Source organism: Astatotilapia calliptera, chromosome 1, assembly GCF_964374335.1.
Source record: "Astatotilapia calliptera chromosome 1, fAstCal68.1, whole genome shotgun sequence".
Classification (NCBI taxonomy): Eukaryota; Metazoa; Chordata; class Actinopteri; order Cichliformes; family Cichlidae; genus Astatotilapia; species Astatotilapia calliptera.
The window spans coordinates 33,946,693-33,959,740 of record NC_137422.1 but is presented as its reverse complement, the minus strand read 5'-3'; the positions used below and the strand labels follow the sequence as shown (position 1 = coordinate 33,959,740).

At 40.4% G+C, this 13,048-nt stretch overlaps 1 protein-coding gene across 1 annotated transcript; it reads left to right on the top strand.

Moving 5' to 3' along the window:
• Positions 1 to 13: 13 nt before the first annotated feature.
• On the top strand, positions 14 to 12,838 carry tars3 (threonyl-tRNA synthetase 3). The gene is made up of 19 exons (XM_026174298.2): positions 14 to 363; positions 632 to 718; positions 828 to 1,015; positions 1,206 to 1,329; positions 1,575 to 1,699; positions 2,964 to 3,081; positions 3,166 to 3,230; positions 3,354 to 3,432; positions 4,147 to 4,293; positions 5,514 to 5,612; positions 8,060 to 8,226; positions 8,372 to 8,534; positions 8,688 to 8,825; positions 9,240 to 9,317; positions 9,432 to 9,532; positions 9,996 to 10,100; positions 10,751 to 10,823; positions 10,952 to 11,066; positions 12,339 to 12,838. The coding sequence occupies exons 1-19, from the start codon at positions 40 to 42 to the stop codon at positions 12,485 to 12,487; spliced, it is 2,445 nt and encodes an 814-aa protein (XP_026030083.2). The 5' UTR covers positions 14 to 39; the 3' UTR covers positions 12,488 to 12,838.
• Positions 12,839 to 13,048: the final 210 nt, after the last annotated feature.

Here is a 13,048-nt window from a genome sequence, read left to right as displayed (position 1 = left end):
GCTCAGCGGAAGTCAGCTGTCATTGGTGGTTATTTAAAGATGGCGGAGTGCTTGGCTGCACGTTTGGCTGCCCAGGAGGAGCAAATTTTGCTCCTCACCAGGGAAATATCCACGCTCCGGGATGGACTGGGTCAAGGTCTAGACGCCGCCGGTCTCGCGGTGGTCTCTCCGGAGCTGGAGAACCTGCGGACGGAGAATGAGAAGCTCAGGTATCGGCTGCTGCACCTCCGGCGGGGTCTTCAGGCGGAGTTGGAGCTGGAGGAGGCGCGGGGCAAGAGGCAACAAGGAGCCAAGTGTGACAAAGCTCCGCAGAAAAATACCACCAAACCTCAGCAGACAAACAACCGAGCTGACAATAACAAGGTAATTATACAGACCGGTGTAGTTTAAATCGTTTTTTTTGTAATATGAGTAAGCTGTGAGCCGTAGTAGTCCTGTGTCGTTATGAGTAGCGGGCCTCTGTCCCGTGAAATGGCAAGCTATGCTACCCCATTTCCAGAAATAGCAACCCTAGTCAAGCCCATGTGTTTGCACTCTTTAAGCGGTGAATAGGCTGATAATGTGGCTTGGCAGAAATCGTGATAAGAGGACATTGCAGGTTTGAAGAAGCACACTCTTTTCTGATTAACAGGTGGCAACTGTGAGTACAAAAACAGGTGATGGGAACAAGAAAGGGAAGAAACACGACAAGGTGCAAGGAGATGGAGGCATGAAAGAGGTGCTGATCACAGGACCTGCAAGTTATCCTGTTCATCCAAACGCTGATACCAAAGTGTGGACAATTTCTTGACTTCGATTGTTTTTATTTTATTTTTTATCTGCTTCAGCTGAGTCCCTGGCCTGAATACATTGCAGAGCGTCTCAGTCTTTATGAGGAACTAAAGAGAGAGAGCGATGCCCTGCAGTCAAAAAAAGCTGCAGACCGTAAGCCCATTACAGTGGAGCTCCCAGATGGGAGAAAGGTGGAGGGCAAAGCTTGGGTCACTACTCCATATCAGCTGGCCTGTAATATCAGGTTAGTACCACTGATTTCATCACTAATAATCAGCTAATAATTGTGTTACTTAATGTGGGTATTTACTAATAATAACAACAGAGAATGTTGCCTCTGTGTTCTTTATGCTTTTTTTCTGCAAATATTCTTAATTCTCATGCTTTATCATAATGAGAGAAACCGCTGACACAGATTTGCATTTGTCTTTCAGTCAGGGTCTTGCTGACAATGCTGTGATTTCTCGGGTAAATGGGGAACTGTGGGATCTGGACAGGCCTCTTGAGCAGGACTGCTCACTTGAGATCTTGCGCTTTGACAATGAGGACGCTCAGGCTGTGAGTACTCTTAAACCTTTAAAGTTGTCAATAATTATTTAATATTGTTTGTAAATACAGAATTTGGCAGGACACAACATAAATGCACTGCAAATCAGTTTCTGAGATCATTCAATGAATTTTATTCTTAAATATTTTCAATATTGTACAAAACAAACTTATGAGGGCATCCATAAACATACACTGAGTTACTGTAACTACTTTTTTTTTTTCTCACAAGAATGTTAATGTTATTTAATCCCTAGGTGTATTGGCATTCCAGTGCTCACATCCTGGGGGAGGCAATGGAGCGCTTTTATGGGGGTTGTTTATGTTATGGACCTCCCATAGAAAACGGTTTCTACTACGACATGTTCCTGGATGGACAAAAGTGAGCAAGTATTGCCATTAATAGCTCAATATTTCCATACATTATTTTTTTTTTTTTTTTTTTTTTTTGTATTCGAGTTTGAATGTTCTGGTATGGCATTTTGGCATTAATCATGCCAATAATCATCATTATTCATGTGTATGCATTTGAGATTTTTATTATAGACTGGTAGTCCACAGCATCCTCATGTCAGACTTGACTAACCTTGAGTCCCTTAATATAAGGAGCTTGAAATGAAAAGCGGCTAGACTTCTTTGAGTTTCTTGAAGACGTTTCACCTCTCACCTGAGAAGCTGCTTCAGTTCTAAGACCAGTTGGTGGAGAGTTCCAGATTTTAAGCGCTATTGGGAGTTGTCCCTTAAGAGGATTGTTGGCCCAGTATTGATCATGTGCCTAATCACATGAGCCAAGGTGTGGGTCATTATCAGCAGAGGTTGCAGGTGAAACCACTGCGAGACCTTGCCTCACCCTATCATGTGACTTATTGAGATCAATTGACACAAGATGTGAGTGGGCGTCTGGGAAGGGATCTCAAAACTGGATTATAGGTTACAGACGGTTGGTGTCATAAGCCACCCCCTCTGTTCAAGGATGGTTGTTCACAGTGGACATAGATGGCTTCTTTCACTCCTCTTTTACACAATCTGTCTTTGTCCAAAATGAAAACATTGGCATCCTCAAAGGAGTGATCTTTATCCTTCAGATGCAGATGTACAGCTGAGTCTTGTCCTGTTGAGGTGGCTCTTCTTGTTGTGCCATGGGTTTATAGAGTGGCTGTTTGGTTTCTCCAATGTAGAGGTCTGAGCACTCCTTGCTGCACTGCACAGCATATACACTATGTTGTTTAGTATGTGTTTGGGTGTTTTGTCCTTGGGATGAACCTGTTTTTGTCTGAGTGTGTGGCTGTGTCTGAAGTACACTGGGATGTTGTGCTTGGAGAAGATTCTCGTTTTCCCTTCTGGCTTAGAGGAAACGTTTTCTGCCTGGTGTTGCAGGGTCCTGATTACTCAAAGTTTGTGTTCGAGAGGGGGGTTTCTGGTAAACATCAATGCTGCACTCCTCAATGCATTCTCCTCAATGTGCACATCGAGGAGTCCTTTGTATCTTCCCAGATGAACTTAATTTTCCCATCTACTGACTTGATGTGAGCTGTGATGGTTTCTACTTCTTGGGTTTTGATTTTGACCCACATGTCATCCAGATTACTGTGCCAGTTGGCTGTCCCTTTCCCTAGAGTCCTTTTTAATATGTTTGCTGTTTCCAGAGGTGTGTCCAGCATGGAGTTTGGGGACCTGGAATCTTTATGTAAAGCTGTGGTGAAGGAAAAACAGCCCTTTGAGAGACTTGAAGTCAGCAAGGAGACACTACTAAAAATGTTTAAGGTGAGTGAAAGAGGTAAGACTGGTGTCTTCTGCTTCTGCTTAGACTTATATATCTTACTAACCCCAACCGTTTCCATCTTCCAGTACAACAAATTTAAATGCCGCATTCTCAATGAGAAAGTCACCACCCCAACTACTACAGTCTATAGGTAAGATGTTTATTTTTAACTTGAACTGCTGTGTTTTTGAAATGTCCACTGTGTTACTGTTATTATTTTTAAAGTTTTATTTTCTTGTAATGCTAACTGTTGTAAGTCACAATTCTTTGATAGATGTGGACCCTTGATTGACCTGTGCAGAGGTCCACATGTCAGACATACAGGCAAGATCAAGGCCATGAAGATCTACAAGGTATTTCCAACTCCATATTTTTGTTCTTGGACTCTAGTAGAGATCTTTGCATGCTTCACAGTTAAAAATAAGATCTGAGATTGTCTGAGATCAACCAAGCCTTTCCCTTCAAGTCCGTTTTCATCTAACTCACAGTTTTGTAAAGAACAGAAGGTTTTAACAGCAAAATCTTTATGCCCAAGATGACTATAGCAAGAATACACCCTCTACAGCATCACACTGGTGCTGTGTTCCAGATACCTTGGAACTGGGATGTCAGAACTTGTTAGCGGATTCCAGAAAAAAGCGAGGAAAATCAAGATTTGTTTTTGTTCTTAGTAAGGTAGAGCAATGCAGCACTATGCTGCTGCACATTCGTAGCTGGAACCCGATCAATGCTCTGGGTAAGTCGCAAATAAATAACAGTGACGGTATAGATTAAGTTTTACTACCCTTTATGGGCAGTCCTGCCATCTTGGCTTGATAGCTCTGGGCTGCTGAGTCTGCTCTGACTTTCTGAGTAGGAAATTGGACTTGAGAGGGCGCTTTAGAATCAAATTCCAACTGGGAATATAGAATGCACTATTTAGGTGCAAAGTAGGAAAAAAATCCTGTCTGACACCAAAGATTTGGAGGGATTACTTGTATGCAAACTGTAGGGATTTTTCAAAATGTTGTCATAGGCTTAAGCACCTAACAAACTGAGTCAAAAAGCATTTTTAATTCTGTCATCAGAACTCTTCCACCTACTGGGAGGGACGCTCTGACATGGAGACTCTGCAGAGGCTCTATGGGATATCCTTCCCAGACTCAAAGATGTTGAAGGAATGGGAACGTTTTCAGGAGGAGGCCAAGAACAGAGACCATCGCAAGATTGGAAAAGTGAGTCATTGTAGGCAGTAGTGTTTTAGCATGCCTAGTTGACTCAGGCCTAAAACCAAATCCTAAACCCAGTACTAAGTGCAATTTAATTTGTAATTATGTAATGTGATGGCAAACAGATCCACTTTCAGGTTTTTGTAGAAGTTTTTCTTCACTAGTTTGTTTCGGTGGTTCTATAGACGTGTCAAAACACTGAAACAAACCTGGACCAACACTACAAGCATTAACTGTGAACATGCACACAAGAAATGGGAAATGAAATGCATTTATTTGAGAGGTTGAAGAGGAGTTCTCTTGTTATGTAATCCAGCAAGCAGAACTCATTGCCAAACCGATTTCTCAGCTTCTCTATATTTTCAGTGCCATACAAGACTGATCGAATGTGAGGTTTCTCACTTGAAAACCAGATCGCCTGTTGCTGCTATGTACCAGCTGAGGGCACTGTGTTTCCTCACATTGGCACATTCAGAACAAGTGTGAGTGAGTCATCAGAGCGCCCCAGCTGGTTACCCAGCATGGGAGACACAGACGGCAACACCTCAATCAGCACTTATTACAACGCAGTTTCCATATTAAACACAAGCTATAAGGCTGTCAAAGCCAGTTGGAGGGAGGCGGCAAAAGTGACATGTTGTGTTTAAAGACGGTGTTCGGTGGTATTTTTCTAATTTGACCCCCCCCCCCCCCCCCCCCCCCCCTTTTTCTTTTTTTATTTTTATAGTTCAGCATGGACCCAGTACATTTTAAATCTCTTACTACAGTCTATTCTTGTAATGCAGTAGCTGGTCTTAATGTGTTAATTTAACAAAACTCTTCAAATATGTTTTGGCACACATAGAGATGAGGGTGTGTATCTGTGTGTGTTTTTTCATAAGAAACCATTCCTTTAATCCTTTGCATGATTTGAATTTCAAATTGGTCTGTAATTGGGGTCTTTCTAGAAGTAAGTGCCAAGAAACTGAAATCTCACAGCCTCTTTTCAAAGGAAAGTGCAAAGTTTATTGTCATTAATACAATATTTATTCAATTGGATTTAACAGTGCTTACCATAGTGATTAAATTGTGTCTTAAGTCTTTTTGATAAAAGTTTATTCTGTTCTCTTGTTAGGTTGTGGGCAGTCATTCACTGACAGATGGTCTGCTGTGCATGGAGTTTATTCCTGGCTGTACCTGCAGATAATGATGATATGAAATCATTTTTATAATTGTCTGCTTCACAGGACCAAGAGCTCTTCTTCTTCCATGATCTCAGCCCAGGCAGTTGTTTCTTCATGCCACGGGGAGCTTACATCTACCACACACTGACAGAATTCATCAGGGTAGGAGATACAGCCAAATGCTTATTTTATCTCCAATATCTTTATCATTTTGAGAAAATGTTATAGGAACATTCAGATAATATTAACTGAATATCAGTATTACAAGCTCAGTAGATGTGAAGCAGTGTTTAAGGTCAATGCTTGGATCATTACTGTTTGTGTATAATTGTATGCCTCAGATCCAGAGTATTCATATATACATTGTTTTCATATTACACTGTGTCGACTTTTAGGATCGTTTGTCTCAGTAAAGTTTTGGTTGGAAGGACTTTACTGAACCACAGAAACCCTTACAATCATTTTACAGTCCATGACGACTGTGCTTTGCATTTTCAGAGTAGCAATCGTGATTGCCTTCTCAATGGCTTGCAGACCACTCGCTGTGACTTTTCCAATCACAGAAGCTCAAAAATAAGTAGCGTAACTGTTAGGTCTGCACTTTGCAGGCCCCACTGGTTTAGAGACTTATTCCCATGAACAAAGCAAGACAGAGCTCGATCCATTTTAACTTGCAAGGGGAGCAGATTGGACCAGGGTCTTGGAGCTGCAAGCTCCTCACCTGGTCCCAGACAACTCCAAAGAGCCAGCCTCCCCTGCAGCCTTTTATTAACTCTGTGGTCACACAAACATCTCATTAATCATGCAACAGATAAAACACTCACATGTGAACATGTGTCATGTGTGTCTGCAAAAGAGAACATCTGATGTGTGTCTATGAGCATGTGATGTGATCGGTGATATGTGTATGTGTGTCTGTGTAGGAAACAGAAGTCAGCATTCATGCTAAAGATCTAATCGTCCTGTTAACGATCTAATCATCTTGCACAATGACAATCATATTTATCCACAATTCTCTAACAGTAACACCAAGTGAAAAGCTTTGTTCAGCTTTGTTCATCAATACCTCAGAGCTTCAGAAAACTTTGGTTGGACCCTGACAGTGCGTAATCTGAAATGTGGCCTGGTCCTTATGAAGGCCCTTTTACCTAAATATAGGTCAAACTGAATGGCACATAAACTCTTTAATTCTGAACATTTTGGGAAGATGTGTGAAATGCAAATAAAAATAGAATACAGTCTTTTGCAAGCCCGTATTGTATTCACAATATATCATTGACGACATATCCAATTGTTAAATTGAGACCTCCTTACTATTTCATGAAAAATATTTGCTCAATTTAAATTTAAGCAACAAGTGTCAAAAGGTGGGAAAACAAAGTGGTCAAAAAAAAGAGATGGGTGAATATTTTGCAACTAGTTAACTGACAACAGTAAGAGAATCTTGGAGCAACAGAGTTCCTCAGAAGTAAACAATTTCAAAATGATTTTCTCCAACAACAAATTGCAAAGACTTTGAGTATCTAATCTGCAGCGCATAATATCAGAAGATTGAGTCTGTTAGTCTGGAGACTTTTCTGTATGCAAGGGACTGAGGCATGTTGATACCATCAAATTCAAAATGAGACAGTATTTTTTATTTTTTATTTTTTTTATTTTTTATTTTTTTTTGAAAGTGGTACGTTTTCTCAGTTTCTACATTGTACTACCATACAGATAGTTGGGTTTTGTTTAAATTTTACACAGCTTCCCAACATTTTGGAATTGGGGTTGTACATTTAGTTGAAGATAATAGCTGTATCCAGTCCTCTCTGCACATGTTGTCAAAGTAGGAAAATTAATAGTACTTTTGAAGCTGCAGATTCTCTACATTTGGAAGTTCTCAAAAGGTCTTTAAAGTTCAGTCTTAAGATTTCAGCGTAACTTCAACTGCTCAGACAAGTTCACTGACTCTACAGGAACTTGTCTCCGTGGTGTATTTGGAAAGACATGCTAACATCTTGAAGACTTTCGCAGCACACACCCCCAAACCAAGCCATGCCAAGACAAACTCATACATTGCACAGACAGGGTGTAAGATCATTATCACATCACTTATATCTGTTAAAACTGCAGAGAAAATTATACCAGCATGCTATGCATTTCCCTTTCCAAGATCTCACCAAAACATTTAATAGTCAGAAGTTACTTTGCAGGGAACCCAGCTCATATTTATAGACAACAAGTGCTGACTTTGACTGAAGTGTCGTGAGTATTTCAGTACATGCACTCATTTATTTCCAGGTTTTGAAATTCTCCATTTTCTGGTAAATAATACTAGGAAAGCTGAGTGAGCAAGCATTTTCTTTTTCAGCAACTTCCTTTTTGGTATTCACAGTTTTGCACATTGACAGAAATTCTTACAGTTAGTGTCTTTGTACTGTTGGCTGCTAAACAGCTCAACAGCCTGTTAAATGTTTTGCTTAATGGCAACAAATGGATAAATACAGCCCACACAATGTGATTTCCATTGTTGCAGCTTAAGGTTGCATGCCAGAAGTCATGATTCAGTTGAGTACCTGTGCAGCCTAAATGGTGTGTTTAGCCAATGTGGTTTGTTGTTTTTCTAGGATGAGTACTGGAGAAGAGGCTTTCAGGAAGTAGCCTCCCCCAACATTTATAACAGCAAACTGTGGGAGACATCTGGCCACTGGCAGCACTACAGTGAAAATATGTTCTCCTTCTCCGTGGAAGATGACATATTTGCTCTGAAGCCAATGAACTGCCCCGGGCACTGGTAAATGTAGAGCTCTCAGGAAAGAAATACAGTTTTTTTTTTTTTTTGTTTTTTTTTGTTTTTTTTGTTTTCCTTCTCAATTTGTATATCAAAATTGCACACATTACTTCATACATATAAGTAATTTAATTTGGTTTTCCTGCAGTCTGATGTTCAGCCACAGGCCTCGCTCATGGCGAGAGCTTCCGCTGAGGCTGGCAGATTTTGGGGTCCTACACAGAAACGAGTTGTCAGGAACACTAACCGGGCTGACCAGAGTGCGCCGTTTCCAGCAAGATGACGCTCACATTTTCTGCACAATGGATCAGGTCACAACATCAGTAGTTTTTAACATTTCTGTGGGATGTTTTTTGCTTCTAACAAGATGTGGAAAAACATCTTTTAAAAACAGGTACCTGCTTATTATGAGTCATTTCCTAAATGCTGAGTCATATGTGTATATATGTTTTTTTTTCAAACAGATCGAGTCAGAGATGAAGGGCTGTCTGGACTTCCTCCGCTGTGTTTACGATGTATTTGGATTCTCATTCCAGCTTCACCTCTCCACTCGCCCAGACAAGTATTTGGGTGACATTGCTGTGTGGAATCAAGCTGAGAAGGTAAACTGTGTCATGAGTCACAGTTTAAGTAGTTAATCGTGTGAAAAAGGGAAATCCAACTACTGAATTATAAATCTAAAGGGATAGCAGAGATTTAAGCAAATAAAAGCTCATGTTGACACAGAACTACTCTGGATGATAGTATCGGTCTCCTGCCATGTAATTATGCAGTAGTAGTGTCAAATCTGTGAAGTTTCATGATTGTCTGTGGGTGGTGTGTTGTCAAAAAAAGACATTACTCATTTTCTTGGCTTGATTCCTTCGGGTGTCCAGCTATAAATTGCATAAGAGCACCAATTAAAACTGAACTCTATACCCAAGTATGGACTTTACTGTAGTTCTACTTGGCGTGATTTACAGTAATTGCCTTGTATTGTTTAAAGTACATGCTAACCTCTACCTCATACTTGACAGCAATTGGAAAACAGCCTGAATGAGTTTGGAGAGCCATGGAGACTGAACCCTGGTGACGGTGCTTTTTATGGACCCAAGGTTCTGAATGAATCTTTTTATTTCATTTTTTTTAAACTCCTTCCAAACACTGGCTCAGTTTGAATCTCCTTCTGTGGTCTGGAAAGAAGTATAATTCTTTCTGTGTTATTGCAGATTGACATTAAGATCAAAGATGCTATTGGACGTTACCACCAGTGCGCAACCATTCAGCTGGACTTCCAGCTGCCCATCCGCTTCAATCTGACCTTTGTGGGGTGAGTCACCTAATAAAAATATTGACACACTGCTGAGTCTGTGTGCTTTACAGCGCCAAGGATTACGCATTAAGCCCCTCCTGGATAAGATGTCTCAGCCTGTGCTGCTCTATGCAAATCTGAACTCATTGTGCAGGTGGCAGGCTATAGACTCACAGGGAACTTCAATTAATATACACACCATGGGGAAAATTATACACGTGCTGTGCAGCAATAGACAGCAGGCAGTGCATGGATAAATGGTGTTTATAGTTGTATAGACGTCTGTGTCAGAAAAGTATTGTCTCTGGAAAGACAATGGGAAGGTATGAGAATGATTGCAGGGTTAATAATAAAAGAGTGCTTGACATTAAAACCAGTTTGAGCTGCTAAGTCAGTGTGTATATAACAATACATAAATGTTTTTATTCAACCATATTTAACATAAGTGTTTTTATTTTTGTTTCTTTTGCTACAATTACAGAAAAGATGGGGATGACAAATCCAGACCAGTCATTATCCATCGTGCCATTTTAGGCTCAGTGGAAAGGATGATTGCCATTCTGACAGAGAACTATGCAGGGAAATGGTAATGTGTTGTTTTGGTTACTTTTGTATTCAACACCCATTATTTTTGGTACTTTCTGTCACAATAGTGGATGCTCATATTAAACAAGGTTAAAATTTTAAATGGCAGTCCTGGTGAGCCAGCAGTTCAGTCTTCAAGCATTCAGTCCTGTGGTGATCCCAGGCACACATCTGGCTGTAAGACCAGAAGCCCCACCTACCTGATGTTCAAACCAGCTATTTGTGAGATTGGGCCAATCTGGAGAGAGCTGTCTAAAAAGGAGGCAAAGGAGCTAAAACTGCTTATTTCAGGCAAATGATGATCATGAAGCCCAATTTTAGTTATGCAAAGCTATTTTACTAGAGTTCAAAATAGAGATGGCAATAAGCACAATGGGCCTACTAAAACTACTAACATACAGTGCTATTATGACCCACTGCTTTGATCTTTCTTTTATTTAGAAATATGTTTTGGTCTTTATAATTATTGTAGGCATCTTGGCTTACTATAAAATTCTACCTGTATTGTCACTAACAGCTCTCCAACTATAGCATGATTTTTACCTCCTCAGATCATGATTTTAGCTCCTTTTTGTTGAGGAAACAGATCATGTCATGTTTCTATCGTTCACTATGTGAAAGTTGTAATACCCATGTTTCACCCTCCACCAGGCCTCTGTGGCTCTCTCCACGTCAGGTGATGTTAGTGCCTGTCAACCCATCCTGTGAGGATTACGCAAAGAAGGTATGACTTCCCCATTGTGGCCTTAGTCTCTGATTATTTCTTTCTTGTAATGCAGTAGTTAATGACAATAAGTATGGAAAGTTCTTGAAATGTACTGAACATTAACAAATACAATTTCTACATGTCAGGTGTGTAAGCAGTTTACAGAAGCTGGTTTTATGGCAGATGCTGATCTGGACTCCAGCTGCCTTCTAAACAAGAAAATCCGCAATGCTCAGCTGGCACAGTATAACTTCATTCTTGGTGAGGAAAAATAAAACCCCCAAGTTAGATCATTAAGTAACAAACTGTACAAAGGTGTGGTCTATAACGGGTAAATGAGGATGCTTGTACATTTGTAGTGAGTGAAAACGATGTGTCCATAGTTTAACACGGTACAAAGTAAATTAAATTCTCCACAGTTCTTTGGATTTAGGCTATGTCAGTGTCTTCTGTCTCTTCATGTTTTCCCAAACTGAATCACTAATGTTGGTTCTGAGCCCTGTGGGGGCCAGGCCATCTGCTGCAGGACTCATTGTTCTTCTGGTCAGGAAAAGTGGTTCTTTGTCAGAATTCCTGAGGTCATAGTCTTGCTTCAGAATGAATTTGTGATGATCAGATCCTGCTTAATGGATAAGAATTCAAATAAAATGCCTGAAACTTTACTGTTCAAGTGCTAGAGACTTATGTGAGGGAGGTGCAGGACATGTATGAGCACAGTGAGACCTTGGTGAGGTGTGCAGTAAGAGTACGACAGATGTGTTTAAGATTGAGTGTGGGATTACATCAGGGATCAGCTCTGAGGCCCTTCTTGTTGTTATTGGTGATGGACATTTTATCAAATGAGGTCAGGCAGGAGTTTGACCTTTGTAACAGTAAAGATGCAAGGAAAGTAGAGGTAGTGAAGGGGGATGTGTTTAAATATCTGGGGTCAACTATTCAAAGCAATGGACAATACATAATACAAGTGAAGAAGAAAGTGCTGGCAGAGTTGAGGGAGTCGAGGGTCAGGGGTGATTTGTGGAAGGATATGTTTACAAGATGTTAGTGAGAGCTGCCATTTTGTGTGGTTTGGAGATGGTGGCCCAAAAAAAAAAAGATAGGAAGCTAAGCTGGAGGCAGTCGAGCCAAGATTTCAAGTGGGAGTGACCAGGATGGACAAGATTAGAAATGTGTACAACAAAGGAACAGCTCAAATTGAACGGTTTGGAAAGAAAGTTAAAGATTGAAGGTTAAGATGATTTGGACATTCTCAGAGGAGGGATAGTGGATACATTATCAAAGGGTGTTTGAATATGGAGCTAACAGGAAGGAGAAAAGAGGTGTGTCACAGAAGATTTTTGGATGTAGTGAAGGAAGAGAATAAGTGAAAATCTGTCAAAGTCATCAAAATAAACATTCTTAATTGATTGATTAGAAGCCAAACAGACCTCCAAGCTGGTTAACCACCAACAGCTGACAAATTCAGCACGCAAAGTGGGAGTGTGTGGTGAAACTTGGCCCGTGTAAAGTTGTTGTTGTCTTGTGTCTTGGCAGTGGTTGGAGAGAAGGAGAAGATGACTAACAGTGTCAATGTGCGCACAAGGGACAACAAAGTCCACGGAGAACTACCGGTGTCCGAGGTGATGGCACGCCTGACCCTGCTCAAACAGTCTCGCTGTCAAAATGCAGAAGAGGAGTTCTGATCTAGGCACAGCTTGGATTTTAATACTTCAAACATGAAACGGCAACAAGGGACACAAGATGGTTTTTGGGAAAGTGCAGACAAAATAAACTGATACTCTGTAAGTGGATGTAATGACTGGGCCTGCACAACTACTCTGCAGTGCTCTTGTGATCGTCAGTGAACGGGGGAAAACTGTAGGTAGCGTGGGTTTGAAATTATGTCAAGGTAATCTAAGTGTATCTCAAGAAAAGTTACTCAATAACTTAAGGAAACGACGTGAAGACATGAAAGTTGTGTGAATTTTACACTAATCTATTTTCACCAAGATCTGCCTGGAAATTCAGGAATAATAATAAAAAAATTCTCCAAATGTGGGTGCTTTGTTTCTTTATTTTCACAACAGAAGATGTTAATCTTTAAGTAGTTTGATATCATGACAAACTACAATAGGTTTATTTTGTAGAGACAGTCTTCACATTTTTGTTAATTTTCTTTTACTTTTTTTTAATGCTTCATCAGTTTATTTGTTCCAAAGTAATAACTATTGATCATGCTGTTGCTTTGGAATGAAGCCTGTAGA